Genomic DNA, 20,233 nt, shown 5'->3' with positions numbered 1-20,233 from the left:
GCCATCACTTTAAAACATATTGAAACCAAGTGTATGCTTATAGTTTCACATTTGGTAATAAAAAAAAATTAAAAAATCATTATAAAAAGCAACTTCTGCAGTTGTTCTCAAACTGTAGTTGGCAATAAATAAAACTGTGGACCTAAATAAATAAAATGTTTGACAAAGACCACCAACGCTGAGTTATTTGAATGATAAATTAACTCATAATAATGAACAGATTCTGCTAACGTTCATTCGTGATAACGTTTTTCTGTTGTCTCATTTCAATAACGCAACTGACAGTTATGCAACAGTTGGTTCAGTTCGTGTATTGGCAAACAGTGTGGTTCATTTCAATGAAATATAAACAAAACAGTCTGGCATCTAAATGATCAGACTATTTCAAGATAGAGGGTATAACTTGTAGAAAAATTGTACACAACTTAAACCTGTAAATACTTGTGTTGAGGTTTCTAGCTGGTGCACAATTTTTGTTGATCAATGTTGAGTTATCCGCTACCTGAAAAAGTTTAAGAACCACTGAACTAGTGGCACCTATTCTTTCAAAAATAAAGTAAATCAATAAATACATGAGACACGGTCCTGAATGGGACTTTACTCTGTCATTCAGGTTTTAAGCTCCTGATGTTTTAAGCTCCTTGGCACGGGTCAATTCTCATCTGCTTCTACAAAGAGCAATGCAGAATCCTGTAACCAGCTGGAATTGCAACAGCTAATTGTTGCCAAATCTCTTCCAAATCGGCTCAACGTGACAAATCTTTTTAAGCTCCACTGTGATTTAGGTTTTGGCTCTGATGCAAAATAACGGGGTCACGTTAGATTGCATCATTGGAATACGTACATTCTGTAAGGTGTCCTGAAACTGGGATAGTGAGGAGAGCTGGGACTCTGAGTGATACAGGGACAGTCCTTTCCGAAGTGTCTTCAGATCGCCCACGTTCCCCTGCTGTAGAGAGAAGCAGGTATGTGTCAAACACAGATTCATTCAAAAAGAAATACAACAAACAGTATTATATTGAAAGATATTTTACAGTAGAAGGCAAGAGAAAGATCAATAGAACAACATTCAATTGTAATTGAAATACTTGTAACATTATACAATTCTTTACTGTCACTTTTGATCAATTTAATCCTTATAATAAAAATATTAATTTCTTTAAAAAATCTCACTGACCCCAAACGTTTGAACGGTATTGTATATGTGCAGAGAGATGAGAAAACACAATCAGTGTCCAGACATAAAGCTTATGATGTCATAAACTTTGCATTTGTACTTGCATAGCAAACAAAAAAAATGTATACGATGCATATATCCTCAATAATAAAGGCACTGATTATTTAACCTCTAAAATATAAAATATGAGAAGCCTTACAATAAGTTAATTTAAGACATGAGCTCACTTGTCATCTCTGGATGTGTAAAAAAAAAGTATGAAATCAATGATTACAAGATAGTAAGGTATCAAACCCTTTTATCTAGTCTCTCTTACCACTAGTCTCTTTAACCAATACGGGTTTTTCACCCTTTCCTGACCTCTTCTCACAGCACCTGACAACTGCAAATTTTATAGTTCTTATCAGATGAACTAATGTTCTAGCAATCCAAGCACAAAGAAACCACAGGGACAACCACTTCCCATCATTATGGGTATGAAACTGGAAAAACAACTGTTACGATCCATAATGTAGAATGTGCTGTCTTCAACATATCTGACTAAAGGATGATAACAAAACCTCTGCAAAAATGTTTGCGAATGAAAAATTGATAGCGGATGGCACGTGAGATCATTTCCTGAGAGGTGATCTGAGAAAAGGGTAAAAGGCAAAAAAGCTCAAACAGAAAGTTCTGGAGCTGAGAGGTAATGTCAGTCACGCTTCATAAATAATGACCTAAGAAATTTAGCCAAAAGGCACCTGTCCGTAAAACTCTTGCCGCTGCATATTTGAGTGTCACAGGCCATGAAATAAAAATTTCGAAAATCCCTCAGCACAATGGAGAAATGAATGAATGTTCCATAGTAAAAGCATCTGTGTGTGATTATCCCCATTTTGAACTTTCATGGCCCGTATGTTGATGGCTGTTGTGTGCAAACAGCTCACAAAGGGATTACTGGAGCTTAATTGAGGCTGTGAACTTTTTTCAGGGAAAAGTGGATTGTTACAAAAGTTTTCTGTGTGTGTCTACGTGCGTAAGTTGCATAACCGTCTAGCATGTTCTAATAAAAGTTCTGCTAAGAGAACATGAGACCCATGGTTGTACTGAAAGGGTCTCATATTTATTTTATTTTTTAAATGAACATTGTTAAAAATGCAAACATGATTCAACTTCATTCTACCTATCTATATATCTGTCTGTCTGTCTTCCAAACTTTTGACTGGTAAATGACTCAATCAAAAGATAAAAAGAATGGAGTGAAATAAATTCCTTTCTGCTCACAATGTTTTACAAAGCATGCATAATTGAACACAGGTTTGACCCATGAATGAGATCTTTGGCATGGACTGTTGACCCTGAAGGTAACGACATTCTTCTCCTCTTAAGATCTACATTACGCAGCCAAAGGCAGCTTAATATCTGGTTTACTACCTGCTAGAGGAATACAGTGACAGAGTTATAGCTAAATGATTGTTCCAAAAGTCCCATCAGCTAAAAACCATTCTACGAAATGCTCATATTTCTTATAGTAACGGCAAGAATGCCTTGATCAGCCATTCTTGAAGGTTATCGGGCACAATATAATACAGAACAAAATATACAATACTTGCAAATTCCGAGATATCTTTCTTCAAAGAATTGAGTTATCTATGGAGGCAATAAAAAGAAAAAGCAGCTCTATCCATCATCAGAGAAAGACAAAATGAAGAAGTATCATTAGAATATCAGAGATGAGCGTATGCAATTAAACTGACAGCAACTAGTCGCATGTGCCGTCTATAAATATTGAGATGGATGTGCTATCTCTGTCTATAAATCTGGGCTCGGAAAATGGGAGATGAAGACCGTCTGAAACAGAAAATTGTTAGTGACAGATCTGTATCTTTGTCTCATATAACTGTCGGAGCTCCAGGGCTTTTTGTTCAAAGCTCTTGCAGTGTCATTAAACGAAGTCGCATTTCAGCACCAAAGCTTTGAGATTCAGCCACAGTTAAACATGCAAGTCTTGGTGCAATGACATGCATTTAAGGAACAAGATAATTAAAAACGACATCTTTAATGCATGTCTTAGCCAAATTTGTGAGCTGATCACCTGAGCTGTGAAAGTCATGTGACTCAAATATTTGATACCATCCCTACTATCTACCTCTTGTATTACTACAATCTACAACACAAACACACATAAAAGTGCAAATGCTACTCTGCAGGCAAGCCTGAAAAAAGGGGCCCAAGCTAACCACAACATGCACCCCCTGCTCACATAACCACACTCATTTTTAATTTTCATTATATTGCTGATCATGTGCTGTGTAAGCTACACTGGGGCAACATACTTTTAAACATCAGCACTTGATTAAACACCTCAAGCACACTATTATAATGCTGCACTGCACACCAAATCCATAAAAGACTAATACTGTACATGGTTGCAAAATAGTTAACAAAGCATATTACATTTTTATCATATAAAGGGGCCTATTATGCCCTTTTACGAAGTATTGATTTTGTTTTTGGGGTGTACTAGAATATGTTTCATGCTTGATTGTTCATTATTTTCACATATTTTACATTATTACAGCTCCTCTCTCCCCAGTCTGTCTCGAACGTGTCATTTTCGATGAAGCCCCTCCTTCTGAAATACGAAATGTGCTGTGATTGGTTAGCTGGCCCAGTGTATTGTGATTGGCAGCATGTGTTTGGGAAATGACACGCCCCTGCATAACCGCAAACTCTACTCAGATGTAAATATTAACGATAGCATCAATTTCAAACCAATTCGAGCCCGATTCAGACCCTGACAATGTTAACAAGCAAGAGGATTGTGCTGAACGGATTTCATGCACAGACTTTGCAAGCACAGATTTTACAAGACATTTCAGAGTGGAATACCACTTTCCACTCTTTCTGACCGTTAGAATTCCACAGGCTAATTACTATAATATTTACATTCTGTATGCAAATGATCCTAATATGATAAGCTATCCTCTGAGAGCTGTCCTGGGAAGGAAGCTTTTATGTTTTCATTTTACGTACGTTTCCATCACATTGCTGGCGGATTATAGCCTAGAAATCTAGACGCACCCTAATGGCAGAAAATTTTATTTTGCAGCCAGTGTCGTCTAGCAACTATCCGTTGGCTTGCGAACTCTAGTCCGACCAATCACATCATGTATAGAATCGGTGGGTGGGCTTAACATAATGACGGCAGAGTTCTGAAGGTTCTGCGTGAATTCCCTGCTACTTGAAAACAAAGAAGATGGCTGCTGCTGCTGGCGAACAGCGGTCTTTCGAATCGGCTTTGGCCGCAACTCTGGAAGACTTGGAGTTAAGCTTATCTTTGAGAAAAGAACAAAGAACGGCACTGAAGTCATTCTTTAAAAAAAAGGAAGATGTGTTTGGAGTTTTGCCGAGTAAAACTCGTAATAAATAATACAATTTAATCTATCAACTAGCTCTGCTGGTGGGAAAACGCTCAGGGGTGCGTTTCCCAAAACCATCGTTGCTAACCTGTTAGCAACTTAGTTGGTTGGCAATGGGAAATTGCATTGCAACCAACAAAGTTGCTAACTTAGTTGCTAACGATGGTTTTGGGAAACGCACCCCTGGTTGGTTGTAGCGCTATCCTATTGCGTGCAGAGGGAATTTGAAAGACAACCGTTTATCCCGCCCTTCGGATTGAGCCCTGTCAATGGTGTGTTCCCAGAACAAACATCTTGATGTGGGTCTGGCTTTTCAGGCTAGGCGGATTAGACTCTTACCTGGGATAACAATTGCTTGTGGTCATCCTCTAAAATGCGGACTTTAGTCTCCAGTTGGCGGATGTAGTTTGAAGATGAATCTGTACAAAGAATAAAGGGGGGGGGGGGGGGGGGGGGGGCAGAAATATGGATTAGAAAGTTTGATCATAGAACATACATCACATACACTACAATTCAAACATTTGAAGTCAGTAAGATTTTTTGTTAAAGACGTCTCTGATGCTCATCAAGGCTGCATTTATTTGAATTTTTTCCCCATTTTATTTACATTTATATGATTTATTTGATCAAAATACAGTAAAAACTGTAATATTGCAAAATATTATTACAATTTAAAACCATTTTAAAACATTTATTATTAATATCAATGTTGAAAACAATTCAACTGTGTGCTGCTTAATATTTTTGTTGAAACCGTGATAGATTTTACAGAATTATTTAATATATAGAAAGTTCAAAAGAAAAGCATTTATTTGAAATAGATTTTTTTAATTCTAAAAGTCTTTACAGTCACCTTTGATCAGTTTAATGAATCCTTTCAGAATAAAAGTATAAATTTCCTTAAAAACAAACAAACAGTCCATTGAGATCATGCCAGTTAATGAAATCAAGATGATCTGCAGTTCTGTGTGGCCCTACATCTACATGCAGCTTGTAAGATTTTTTTTTTACCCTCCTCATTCCTCAAGTTTCTCTAAACATAATCTCTTATGTTATGAAAGCTGGTTTACTGTAACTCCCTAAAAGTGATTTGGTCATCCTGGAATCGTAGTCATTTTGAAATGGTGCTGCTTTCTATTATAAACTGACATACAATACCATATCCCAGAATGCACTGCAGCTACATAAGTTAAATAGAAGACATCTGTCAAAGCAAAAGAAAGATTCTGAAAGACGAACGTTTAGCACAGTTCACATCCTACATGATCACATAAAGGTTTATACTTTAAAGAGCTCATTTAGACAAAGAAATCTCAAATCAGGAAATCTACATTGCCTTTGACACACAAAAGCTGCTTTCATTTAAGCCGTCCAACGTTTGTCTCGAACATAATCAGATGTTAGAGAAACTAGAAGCACTGATAAACACACTGATTTCATGTCTGTGAAGTAAAAGCCAATGAATCAGAAAAAAAGAAAAGTTTTGTCATAGTGGCAGAGGGGGATATTGAAGTGTCTGGACTTGTGTTTATGCTGCATTCCCAGAATGCCTTTTATGACCTTTTGGTGATGGAGGATCTGTTGGCCTGAGGAGATGCCAAAAGTGTGTCTGTCTTGTAATTTTACTTTTGCAATCCTTAAATATCCATTTTCAAAACCCTCCTGAAAGAGACCAAGAGTTGCTTAGTTATCTAAACATACTGAAATATCTGAAACCAATCATGTCAAGTGGCCAATATTGCGAAATAAACCCAGACAGGGTGATCAGGACCCTGAAACAAAGCAGAAAGGTTTTGTTTGAAATTAAATGCAATATTTACTTTTATGTGAGATTACCAAAAATACATCAATAGATACTGGGAAAAATAATACAATTTAGCTGTCATTATGCAAATATATTTGCTTGCAGAATGCAGCGATTGACCAATAAGAATCAAGTGTACCAGAGAGTCTTTTAAAGAGGATCTACTAGTATGCTTTACATTTTCAACTTTCTTTAGTGTGTAATGTTGAGCATGAAAAAGGCCAGCAAAGTTACATATCACTCCAAAGGCAGTTATTCTCTATATCAGTAAACACTGTTTCTGAGCTCCCTGAAACACCCTGATTGAAGTCTTGGGTTTTCTTCTGAGAACGTACAAGTCACTGAACATTCCTCATTTAAATAATTCCTGCTCATGGCATGTTATCGTAAGGGGCATGGCATTTCTGAAACACACTCAAAGCGATTAAACAATCACAACACACTGGTCCTGCCGACCAATCAAAGCACATTGTGCTTTTCAGAAGGAGGGGCTTCATAGAGACCAGAACTAAACAGAGCGAATTCCAGAAGACAGATATCATGAGGGTGATATGGGTACCATGCATTTACACAAATCAGCAGCGAAGACTGAAGAAGAGATTAGCTGCATGTACACACTCACGTACACAAACTCACACAGAGTGTGTGTCAAACAGGAACTGAGTGAGGTGTGATTGGACAGATAAGGCAACAGGGCTCTTTAATGAAAGCAGAATGAGTCATCATTAGGATTTCTTGCTTCCTTTCTCTCTGAAAGACCAAGGACCCCTTGGTGACAGAATAGAGAACCTCTGTTCAATACTGTATAAAAATGAATGATGTATTTTAAGCCTGGCCTAAGATAACATTAACTTAAGTGCCAATTTAGCGTATTTACATTGCATAACAATAAAATGATAATTTAAAAGGATATGATATCTTTAGTTAAAGTTACTTAATATTGTATTTTTGTTTAATGCATATTTTTATACGCTACCATTCAAAAGTTTGGGGTCAATAAGATATTTTTTAAATCTTTTCTTTGATTATTCAGCAAGGACTAATTAAATTGATAAAATTGATTTTTATTTTAAATAAATGCTGTTCTTTTGAACAGAAATGCATCCCAGTTTCAACAAAAATATTAAGCAGAACAGTTTTCAACACTGATAAAAATCAAATCAGCATATTAGAATGATTTCTAAAGGATCGTGTGAAACTGGAGAGTGGTGTAATGACTGCTGAATATTCAGCTTTGCCATCACAAGAATAAATTACATTTGAAAGTATATTCAAATGGAAACCAGTTATTTTAAATTGTAATAATATTTCACAATATTACTGTCTTTACTCTATTATCAGTCAAATAAATGCAGCCTTCATGATAAAAAAACATGTTTCAGCCCACAGAATCACTCTAATAACCTTTGAAACATCAGAAAGATTTTAACAGCATTAGTCAAGGATGGGCCGCCCGGCCCTTTGAAATGAGATGCAAAGGTTCGTCTCCTGTGCCCTATGAACCCAAAACTAATAAACCATGGCCAATCCTCATTCTCCAATCAATCATCCATGCCATTTTGTATGGTTCATCACAGTGAAATTGATGATCTCCACCAGGTGTCACTGCCGCCTCTGACTTGTTTACAGAATCTGATGAACCCTTAATGAGCCCAGAACAAATTACTGTGTTGGTTTTCCATTCATCTTATTTCTGACAACAATACATGCATGAAAACGCTGATTTGAAAGGTAATTTAACTTAAATGACTCAGATGGGATGGACATACGGTTGCGAGCCCAGTAGAACCGCAGCGGTAGGCAGAGGTCCTACTTCGTTAATCCTCTTTTCCAATCCTTGTGACCCTTTAATCTAACTAAAGTACATCTGATCACCTGACGCACAGCCAAGCTGATTAGGGAGACTGTCTACCAAGCCTGGCCGGTTCTGCCACGTACATAACCCCCGCCTCGACCCTCTTCTGGCGTGACCGACCGGAGAAAGACGAAGCGGAACGCTACACTCCCTCCTGCTCCATTCACAGCCGGAGAGTCTTTTATCTCCGCAGGGGCTGAAATGCAGCAGGAACTCTTTGAACATGCGAGAAAAATAGTTTTCTACACCCCTCCATAATGTATTGTTGGGGAATGAGGTATACGCCCAGATTTGAATACCACCATTATTGGCGTAGTAGAGGATTAATGGAGAATTGTACAAGCAATTTCAATTGTTGATATCGAAGGATTATAAAAGGAACACGTGTAGTCACATTCAAAAAGGATACAAATACACTCCTCCAGGTTATCAGACATCATTTGTTAGGCAACACGAGATAAACCTGGCAAACTATGCGACACAGGGACGGGTCACAACACTCGCCTCCATCCGCACAAGTGCTGTAGGCTCTCCAACAGAGCACACAACTTAACATTCAACTCTAACAAGCTGTCCTACTGTGTCTTTAGAGAAACGGAGTGAAACACATGTTAGCGGTAATGCCAGATCTATCTGCTATCGTGCTGGCAACATCTCAGGGTGAGCTTGACTTAATTGGAGAGACGCTGTGATGTGGAATAGCCTCAGAGAAAGTCTCCCTCTGTCTTATTTGATCATGTCTTAGTAGTGACCCACTTGCAGAGCCATGGTTTTACTCTTTCTGTCGAGTCTGTCCAGTTGAGGTGTGGTCAGTGTTATTAGCGTAATAGCGTTAACGAAAACTAAATAAAAATGTTTTTGCTGACTGAAAATAATGGTGTGTAACTTACACTTGTAGTTCGTAACTTGCTGAACATCCAAACCAATGCTGTGTCTTGGGCTATATGTGCTCGTTGTATGTTGGTACATACGGTGGTATTTTACCAGACTAAAACTATGTTTAACTATGTTAAAGAGCAATTTATCAGTTCAATAAAATACCTTGCTCACCAGCAGGATCTCCGCATCACTTTTACAGCTTTTCAAATCCAGTTCTCGCCATCTCCGAAAAGCCAAGCTAATGTTGATTCTTGTTTTATTACGAGCACTGTCACGTTCTCTTTTTGCCAGCAGACTCTCCTGGTTTCAGCGTTTGTTTGTTTTTTAAAAGGGTGATTATATGTATAGGGTGATGAACCTTTCTCGCTCATTGTGACAACTAACCTATGCCACTCTCACAGCATAGCCTACACGTGTCGAATGTAAGCAATTTCCTGTGTAAACCATCCCGACAGATCTAAAATATTACTCTTATAATGGGCTTACCATAGTGAATCAGGGTAAGATAAAAACACATTTTGGAAGAAGGATTGCTGTACTGACTGTGATTGTGAATTTTGAACAAAAAATAAGTTACAAAGTTTACCTTTAAACATTAAAATCCTCATGGATTAGTGGTTAGCAGTTAGGGTGTTCATTTAGGCAATGTGGAATTGAATCTGGCCCTAACATTTATCCATCATTTCCTGTTCTCTATCAACTATAAATATTAATGTAGTCCAACCTGGGTCATGTCCTAATCTCATTTCCCCCATCTTGACCCTACTTTCCTGTCTACACTCTCCTATCACTTTCCTAAAGTAAAAGCAAAATCAATAAGAAATAAAATAAAAAGTGTCTAAAACAGTTGTTGCTAGATACTGCAGTAACCTTCATTCTGCAAACTCCTCACAAGAGTTTCTACATAATGAGCATTACAAAATAGCCATTACTGACAAAAAAAAGGAGGAGAACTTTGATCTCCAGCACACACTGGTTACATAAGTTATGTAATCTCAGTCTTGTGATGTCTGGAAAGATTAAAGATATTACAGTAAGGGTGTGGAAGAGGTGTTTTCAGTGCCAACTTTTGCAGTTCTTGATTTGAACACAGCCACCCAGGCAGGTTAACTGCTGGAATCAATAAAAAGCTCATTAGCTTTTCCAGTTGACCCCACATTCGATTCATACATAAAGTAACACTCTACAAAAACAACTCTACACCCCTCCCACCTTCTACGGGTGTACAAGTCCCTGAGCAGCACGGAGAAATAAGCTTTGGTAGGATGGAGGCCCAGGAATGATTTCAATTACTGCAAGATGTGGAAGTGGGGCTAGCCAAACAGTGAGGCATTGTTCCGCAGCACTGTGGTCCATCTCGCTGGTGTTAAGCATTTCCCCATGAAACCTGAAACGGGTTGACATTCAAAGGGACCTGGATACTGTCCACCCTGCAACTAGAACATTGATCCCCTCTAGCAAGGGTTACCAGGAACTAAATACGTTTCTCAGGTAACAATTGCTTCATGTTCTTAGTTAAGTTTTGCATTGTAATGTGGCTAAAGTATGCTATTGCTAAATACGCAGTTATCCATTTGAAAGATGATTTGATATAATTATGAAGCCAAAAATCATTTTCGATCATCAAAATATAGTTGTAGCACAAAAGGTGTAACACAAAAGCAAAAAGTATTTGGACACTAAAGTCACATTTAAAAATGTACAAATTTAATTGAATAAAAATGTGAAAGCAAAAGTGTCCAGATACTTTTGTCTTCATTTTGAACAGAATATTGATCAACAATTTGATCTATCTATATATATATAGGCACTTAGAGGCGTTTGCATCTGAACTCTTCATATATATAGGCCTATATAAAATAAAAAAACAAATACATAATTATAAAGTGTTTAAATACTTTTGGCGGCTGCTGTGCTCTCCCTAAAATAACAAACTGACAGTTTACAGACATCTCAGAATCAGTTACATAGCATAATCTTGGTATCTCACATTCCCTACTGTGAATAGATAAGAGTTCAGCATTATTCAGAGATACGGTGTCCCTGCAGGTCCTATAAACTACTAATGACTCATGTCCACTCCATCAAAGATTTTCCAACCATAAATGAAGACTCAGCAAAAATACTGCTCGAAGAGCTCAGAATAGAAAATATAACCTTCCTCTCATCAATGAGGCTGACCAAATTACAGCAAAGTCAAGATCGACTCTCTCTTCAGAGCAATCGCTAATGACAAGTATAGAATTAAACAGTCTGCTTCCTGTAAAACAACCTTGGCACCGAGAGGCAGAGGCAGGAAGCTCTGGCGCAGGTATCCAGTTCAGATTGCGCAAGCTCAGCAGGGACACATTAACAATCATGAGATGTGCTGATTTCACTCATTAACTGTTATAAAACAGACTCCTGTCCTGGCCCCGTGGGCACGTCTGCAGCACTGCTGTCAGGGCAAATACAGACAGCCTTCTGACATGAGCTACAATGACAGCAATGAAACTACAGGGCATTAAACGCACAGTAGAGGCATGTCCAGACTAATACTAATGTCAAAGTACATCGTATCACTCACTCACCAACAAATATTATATAAGTTTTCACGCACACTGTCATTTTCCTGTTTTTTCTTTTTCCGCAGCAAATAAATGGTGAGTGTTTTCAAAAGCATTAAAAAACATTACTTTTGAATGGTTGTACAATACATATATATATATATACACATATTTATTACATGGCTTGGCTGAATTCTAATGTAGAATGCGGTCTGTTATTTCTTGATAACAGACCGCTGCTAAGTATAACACACCGTTGCCATGAAAAACAGAGCGTTGCTATGGACGCAGGATTCTAACCGTAGAGACGGAACGGACTATTTCCTTTAGCGGAAGCAATACAATCGTTTTTAAATCAATAAACTCCTTTTTAAATCAATATTTTGTATTGCAAAACTCGGGGTCCTGATCAGTCTGTTGGGGTTGTCGCTATAACAACCGCTCTACATTAGCCTCGCTCTACATTATCCCTTACATATTGTATATTGTCTGTAAATACAAAGTTCTGTCATGAAACTCTAGATGGCGCAGGTCCTAACTCAATCTGCTTGCAATGACATCATTCCTCTATTAGGGCACAGCTGATTGGTTCCTGCTGTATCAGTAGCCAATAAGCTCGTTGCTCAGCCTTCGAATACTTGGTCAGCATTTGCCTTAGCAGTGCAGCGTGCTTTCAGAAACTCCCCACCTTCCCCAGCTCCACCTGTATAGATCTACGGGTAATTCATGTACGCTATATTGTACAGCAGCAGCATGTCTTACTTGCTCACAGCAATGTGTCGTGTATGTATTGACCCATACTTGCTCCGCAGCACCAGCAGCAATAACCAACAGCAGCAACAATAACTACAGCAGCAGCGTATCACATCTATTTCGCTTATTTCACGAGTTCACACTTACAAATAAGTCAGATAGAATAAATGCGTATTTGGCGTGCTGTCCGAGGAGAGGGCTCCGGGCTCGGTATTTGGCCCGAACCCAGAGTACTCCCCCCGTATTCCTGGCTGTGAAAGAACAAGCCAAGGGTGAGGAGTCGGGGTGGTGGAGGGATGCTGAAACTGTCAAGGAAGTTAGGTGAGTTGACAGAGTGAATATATATATGCTTCCTCTCATGCTGATAGGGTAGACATGGTAATTGTTTGAGGAGTTGATTGATTGCTTGATTATTTGAACGTGCTCCTCCCGAACTTTGTTAATAAAACATCATATCTCACTTCTATAATATGTCATATCCATTCTTACCATGCTAAACACTCCGAGAGTTCTGACAGAAAATTATTTAGCATTTCTATGTACATTTAAAAACATTATTTAACATTTAAAAAATATATATTATTCAAAATATTTTCATACTTAGTAATTATACACAGAATTATCTTAGCAGAATCCTAACATTAGCTTCTATTAATCTTAAAAGGTTTCCTTTTGGTTAGTGAGCTGCCTTGCTCTCTATGGCCTACATAGCTTACTAGGTTTTAGAACAGCGCTGAAGTATTCTTCCCTGTAAAATTCCCAATGAGTAGATTTTGAATAGTAAATCTCAAACGTCACTGAAGATTTCAGGTTCCATATAAGACAATTCCAGGAAGAAGGAAATGACAGATGGAAAAAGTAAATATTAAATCTAAAACCCTTATGATTCATTCACACTGTCTTCATTCACACAAACCGGTCTTCAAAACAATGCCTCTGTGTCAGGCAACAAATATGAACTATCATTCTGGCAATGACATATCATGTTCTAGGAAACACCAGAAGGCTTCATGTGCTGCGGAGCACAGCATGTGTCAGTGACGGAGCGTGTGCTTATATGACGCGGCCCACGGGTGTATTTGAATGTCAACAAATGCTTTTCCTGTATCCTCAACGGGGTCCGCAGCCTAAACAGCCGGAGGCGGAGAAAAGATGGAGGAGGAAAAGAAAAAGAGCGAGAGAAGGAGACAGACTGAGGAAGAACGGGGAGGGAAAGAGATGAAGAGCGTGCATGTGCCCTTGTGCACGCAGCCTCGTGCAGCAACGCCACTGTCACTATCAATCTCTGTCTGCGGCGCTGAACGCAGGGGTGTAATAAGGAGGCAAGGACGCGAGTCAGTCATCCTCCCCCCCCTCCCGCCACTTACTCAAACATGATGCATGCTGCCTTGGCAACCACACCACGACCCTCATGTGCAAGACACATCCCTTGATGCTTAGTTGAGAGACCCAGAATGCAGCAGCACCACACAACAACCCACGCATTCTTAATGAACACTAAGGGAATCGTGCAAGTACAGAATCTTCCATTGAGTGTTAATGTCTATTTGAACTTCTAACCCTAAACATATTTTGAAAATGACCGCAAATCATGAAGCTTGTTGAGGAGATTTGATCAGATTTGTGAATATTCACCTGTTGGATGATAAAATCAGTATAGTGACTAAAATATCATATTACAGTTCAGAGTACAAGCTCAGATTTTAGGCCTTTACAAATGACAAGATGATTCCCTCAGTCTAAAAGACATTGCCACTATTTTTGTGTGGGACGACTAAATTAGTCTCTTCTTACTGGGACAGTTCACCCAAAAAAATGACAATTCTATCATTATTTACTCAATTCTAATAGTCGTTTCACACCTATATGACATTTAATTTTTCTGTTGAACAAAAAAGTGACATTAATGAATTCCTTGTAGCTGTTTTCCATAAAACAACATGATCAACCTCAAAAAAGGAGAAAAAAACATCCTAAAATTAGTCCATGTGTAATATTCAAAGTCTACAGAAGCCATCTGATAGTTTGTGCAAAACAGACTTTACATTTAAGACACTATTCTCTCCAAAAGCCTTTATGGTCACTAAATGCTGTTATTTGGGAAATAGCTGCACCAAAATACAACAAATATTCTCCTTTAGAGTTCCATAATGCACTATTAGATACATCCCACTGTTAGAAAATCAATCTACACAGTCCATTAGAAAAGCAGTTGAATTAAACAGCAAGCAACACAATTAAGGCGAGAAACAATAAAAACAGCTTTTTAAAGATTTCTTTGCTGTTTGACCCTGTACTGCGGAACAACCAACTGCTGAGCGTCTAATTAATGAGCTTCACTCTGCCGGGGTGCAGAATTCCCTTTAAATGCAGTTACTAAGTTGTTTTGGATGGACTATAGCCATTTTGCCCACTGAGTTTTTCAAGCAGGCCGTTCTGTAATCATCTTACAGCTGAAATCTGTAGATTAGCAGAGGGGCATATGCTCTCTTCCCCCCGTCTCTCTCTCTCTCTCTGCTTTATTGCCCTCTCTCTCCATTTTGAACTCGATGTCTGTCTTTTTAAAGAGGTGTAAATTGCCCAGGGGTCATCTGTTTGCTTTACTGACCTCATAAGAGTGAATCACGCTGTGTGTTCTCTTGGTGAAGAATGATTGCACAGTGTGTGTTTACTGCCAGGTAATTGTCACCATGAGTTTTGCGAGTGACTTTGGAAAATAGACAGCAATAAATGTGCCTACGGCATTGCCATATTACGTGCTTATCTGGTCATATGGTATTTTTATCGCTTATCTGCAGGTTTTAAAACGACACCAGGGAGTAAAGCACTAAATGGCGGTGAAGGAAAAGCAGAGCATGTCTCCAGACAGCACTCTGGGGAGGAGGAGCCATCAGAGGATCTGCTGACACCTCACTTACCACGACTGAATGGAGACGATCACAACTACCATGCTCAGAATGCAATCCTAATGTACTGCTTACACCCTAGCAGTTTTAAAAAAGAAAATGTGAAACAGTATGTATAATGCAAAAATAAACATTTTAGAATATCAGTATGCTACATGGTTACAAGAGACAGATTGATACCCAGCTAAAAAGAAAATTATGTTCTAAGAACGTTTTGCTAACGTTCCCATTAAGTTATGAAATGTTTTGTTATGATGTCACATGCTTAGGCCCCACCCATGACTGCTGACACTCAACCCTATTAGCATAAACCCCGCCCTGGGTGAGTTGTACACAGTCCACAGCATTCAAGTAAGAAATGAATTCTTATTAAAGCTACTAAATCTATTCAATCAAGAACAGTGAGTGATTTTCTGTTTGATTCATAATAACAGCACATACAGCAGTAGGTACTGTATATTACGCTGCTTTCACTTTAATACTCATGCGATTTCTTTACTAGTTGTTTACGTTCACAGACATAACCTACTGTGTTTATGTGAACGTTGTGTTTTTTTGGCAACCTTGTGTGTATTTGACAGTTTAAGCGCAATAAGACGTAAAAGAGAACTTATAGTTTAATACTCAAGGGACGCGCCGTCTGACATCCAGCTTTCTGTGTGTGTGATTCGGGTGTGTGCGCTCAGAAAACCATATATCAGAAGTTTAGATGATATGGCTGTAAAACGCATGCAGATATTAAACTTTCATGATGAAGAACTGCAATGTTACGTGAGCATGACCGCGATAGAGATGATAATCATAACCAAACAGATGTTTTAGCTTTCAGCAGAGTTTACGAGGCACGAGCGGTACAGGCTCCGCCCTCTTCTGGAATGCAGGGTGGGGAGCAGCAGCTCATTTGCATTTAACAATATGGATGAAAAACAGCATGTTTTTCATTACACTCAAAAATGGGCATTTATAACATGGTATAATAAATGATCTGTGGGGTATTTTGAGCTGGAACTTCACAGACACATTCTGGGGACACCTGACACTTATATTAGGCTACATCTTGTAAAAAAGGGGCATAATAGGTCCCCTCTGAGGAAACAATTAATTTTAAAAACGTTATGGGATTGTTACTTTTGAATGTTCACTGCACATTCTGAAAAAAAGTACTAAATACTAAAATACAAAAAATAAATACAAAAGTTACAAAATAATTTTTAGGAAGTCACATTTTAAAAGGTTAAAAATCTGCATATTGGCGGAATTAAACCAAAATAATTGTTATTGTTAAAAAATAAGAATAAAAATACAGTTCAATTAAGGAGAGAACAATATCACTTCTAGTTCATTTCTCACTCACAACTGAATGTCAAGTTTAGCATAGTGCATTGTGAAATTGTACATTATGGGATGCACGTTTTGGCATGTGTAATAAGTCATCCAGGTATTACATACAAGATTTGCACACTGTGCACATACAGTACAACTGCATTCCTAGAGGAGTTGTGTGGTTGTATACGTCATCAACTTTTTGCTTACAGTAACTAATGCATTGTTCTCATTTGTCTTGTCCATCATCGCACAAAGAAAGAAAGCAAAGATAAAAGAACCCATTTGTTTGCACACAACTACGCAATATGGAAGCTATGCATTTAAGAAACTATGCAACAGTTTGGATTGCTTGCCTTAAAATGCACTTTCAACGACTTAATGAAAGATAACCGTTACACGCAACTGTCTGGACGCATTACGAGACAAAAGAACCGTCTTATCACAGACTGAAATGACTGAACACACGCCCTCTGAAAATATGCAGACATGAGTAAAGTTCAATCCAACTGACAGTGATTTGAAGAATCGCTTTTTTTGTTGTTGCACAAATTAAAGAAGAAAAAGATCTTATGAACGCATGAATAGGGACTAAAAACTGGTTGCAAAAAACCTAAATGTATTCTGAAAGATTAGGAATAACGACACATTCTAGGATTAAAACACACACACACACACACACACGCAAAAAAATCGAAAAGAAAAAAATCGGAGTTATTTTTCTTCAGAATGCATGGGGCGTCTCGTCAACATTAAAAGTCAACACAGGGGTTTTGGGGTCTCCCAGCTTGCTGCAGACTTGGCTTGATTCAAAAATAGAGCAGTGAACAAGCGAGTGGCGGAGCGCAGCTCTGAGAAACGTGTGGGGAAGATAGACGGCATACCAAGGTATTGATAAGAATGTATCCTAGCAACAAGCGCTAGTGTTTGACTAAAGGGCCTGCCAGTGCTTTAGTATTACACCTCCAGCCTCTGCCAAATGAGCTTTCTCTTTCCTTCTTTCACTCTCTCTCTCTCTCTCTGCTTTTCTCTACACACACACATGAATTCAGCATGCATAGACTGCGGTGTAGCTCATACTAGAAGAGAAAACAGCATTATCCTGGTATACAAATATTCTTTTACAGGGAAACTTATACAAATCTACATGCAGTACACATGACTCACTGTTTGATTGCACATCTTATCCTGAGTAGTCACATGATTATCGGGCAAACAGATCACACCCAACGAAGGAACACTAGTACAGAAAACACAATCATATGATTTTCCTCTACTTCTACATACTGAATCTGTAGACGAATGATTTGAGAGACGTTTAAGATGTCCATCTCTAAAGGTGAGCAGTTCATGTAAAAAGTACATGCAACACAAAGTAATAAAGCTTAAACTATATTTAATTGGTCAATGAGACAGGAAGTACTTGAATATGGTATCAAGAATTTTTAAACCATATTTTCTGGTGGAAAAAGCCATTGCACTTTATTGAGACAAGAGCGACATGTTTATGTTTATGCCCACAACAAAAACAGGTAGTAACAAGTACAAGTATGTCATACAGGCAATGTATACGCTATTTTCCCTCCCATGAAGTGTGAGGTTTCCCCCTCAAGGTTTCGAGCTGAAATTCAAACTGGCAAGTGAGAAATTACAGTCACTCCGCCACTGGAGAATCTTTATAAACTCACGCTATTTCAACTCTGTTGGATCGTGTTCAGTGGACAGGTGTGCTGATGCAGTGATTTCCAAATACACCTCGCCTGGCACAGCTTCAAAGACATCTCATAAGACAGACCTGACAGTTTGAGGGCACCGAAAACACACAGGGTGCGTCTCAATCAGCTCCCTAGCTTCCGAGGTCATGAATCAGTATATCATGTTCACAAATTCTATTTCCTGCGACATGACAATGTCCTTATTGTACAACATCACTACAGGTATTTATGGACAACAGCATAACTTTATTATATTATTTCTAATGTTTTTTTAAGTACATTATGATAAATACTTTGCTTTACTGTATATGTGCAACATTTCAGCTGTAAATAAATTATAAATGTTAGCTGAATTATGTTCATGAGATTATGATTATGTAACCTATCTAAGTGATGTGTTTATGCTGAAACGATTAAATAATGGTTTGTATTTTAAAAGAACATCTATTGAGTGTCGTTATGTGTGAGTTGGCTCACGTGATTTATGTTTCACGCTTCAGAACTTCTGTTAAGGGAACATAGTGAATATCGATGCTCCCTGGTTTTCACTGTGCATTGTGGGACTTTTTAGGGAGCGAACGTGACCAGTGCCCTGACTATTGAACTAGGGAGGTGATTGATACGTACACACAGTATTTTACAAAGTAAAGTCCCCCAACCTCATGAATTAAACTTCAGTGTGTAATTCATCCCATCAATGATACCTCAAATAGTGTGACTTACTGACTTTTCTAAGTGATCAGATTTTTTGCCTGGGGTTGACGAAAAAAATAAAATTGCCAAAAAGTTGGACCAGTATTTTTTTTTTTATTATTATTATTTATAGTACAGTACTTGTTTAAGTAGCTTTTATTTTTATATACTTAGTTTTAATTTTAATTTTAATTTAAGTTTAAAGTTTCTATTTAGCTTTATTTTATTTCAGTTTTAGTCATTTTATTAAATTATTTACTAAACTTTTTTTCAGTTAACTGCCAAGGCAACCTTTCTAATTTTTATTTATCATTTTGTACTTAAAAAAAAAAAAAAGTTTTAGTTAACAACAACACTGACTTGGACCAGTGAGCAACCACCAAAAAAACACCCATAACAACCAATTACAACACCCAATCAAGTTTTGCACAGAAAAACTACATTTTCTTCAAAAAAGTAAAAATGCAGTTTTATGGAACAATGTTTACACTATTAAGTGTTAGTAGTACCAGCAATGCAATGCCAATGTGAAGTGCATGACTTCATGACTCACAGTCACAACACCCAGGAAATCAAGTATTGAGTGTTGAATAACTTTACTTGCTGCCTAACAATGACACATTAAACCCATTTGACAATTCATAAACATACTGTACCATTGAAATATCTTCTTACAGCAAATACACTGATGTCACCCGACTTCATGTTCTCACATGTTTGTCTTTATGTAAGGAAAGACTATAATGTGTCTCTTTGGTCTTTTATCAGTGAGGGACTGAGAACAGTTAAGACAGTTAATCGCAAGCGTTTGATTGGAATAAAAAATAAAGTAGGAATGGGGTAGGAAGTAAAGATCAGGAAACAGAGATGCTCCAGAACTAGAAGACGCTCTCATGCTCAAGCAGAATGACGTTATGGCTCTATTCACTTAGTGGTCTTTGAAGGGCTCTTTCCCCTTTGTGTGTTAAACAATACTGTCGGACAGATGGCTCAAGCGAACCGAGGGCACACAACCTCACACCCCCTCTAGACAGTGGCAGGGGTCCGCCAGCCCCACTCCCCCCATCTAGTGAAGGGATGCATAGAAGGACAATAGTGAGAAAGATCCATTTCACATTCAGAGCGGTTTATAAACTGGTGAAGTGCTCTGCAATGGTCTGGATATCAACTGTACGAACATG

The 20,233-nt window shown here is 38.1% G+C and overlaps 1 protein-coding gene across 2 annotated transcripts in view; it reads right to left on the bottom strand.

Annotated features, from left to right (window-relative positions):
- ccdc85ca (coiled-coil domain containing 85C, a) overlaps nt 1–20,233 on the bottom strand; it is a 42,112-nt gene that overhangs the window by 12,664 nt on the left and 9,215 nt on the right. For both annotated transcript variants that reach the window (XM_084393954.1, XM_084393955.1), the window contains exons 2-3: nt 4,918–4,997; nt 845–949 (exon numbers count right to left, since the gene is read on the bottom strand). In XM_084393954.1, coding sequence (XP_084250080.1) covers nt 845–949; nt 4,918–4,997 — 185 coding nt within the window. The remainder of the gene's footprint in view (nt 1–844; nt 950–4,917; nt 4,998–20,233) is intronic.

The sequence above is a fragment of the Rutilus rutilus genome, assembly GCF_951802725.1.
Source record: "Rutilus rutilus genome assembly, chromosome: 21".
Taxonomy (NCBI): Eukaryota; Metazoa; Chordata; class Actinopteri; order Cypriniformes; family Leuciscidae; genus Rutilus; species Rutilus rutilus.
The sequence above is the reverse complement of the archived record's forward strand: the minus strand, read 5'-3'. Positions and strand labels throughout refer to the sequence as shown.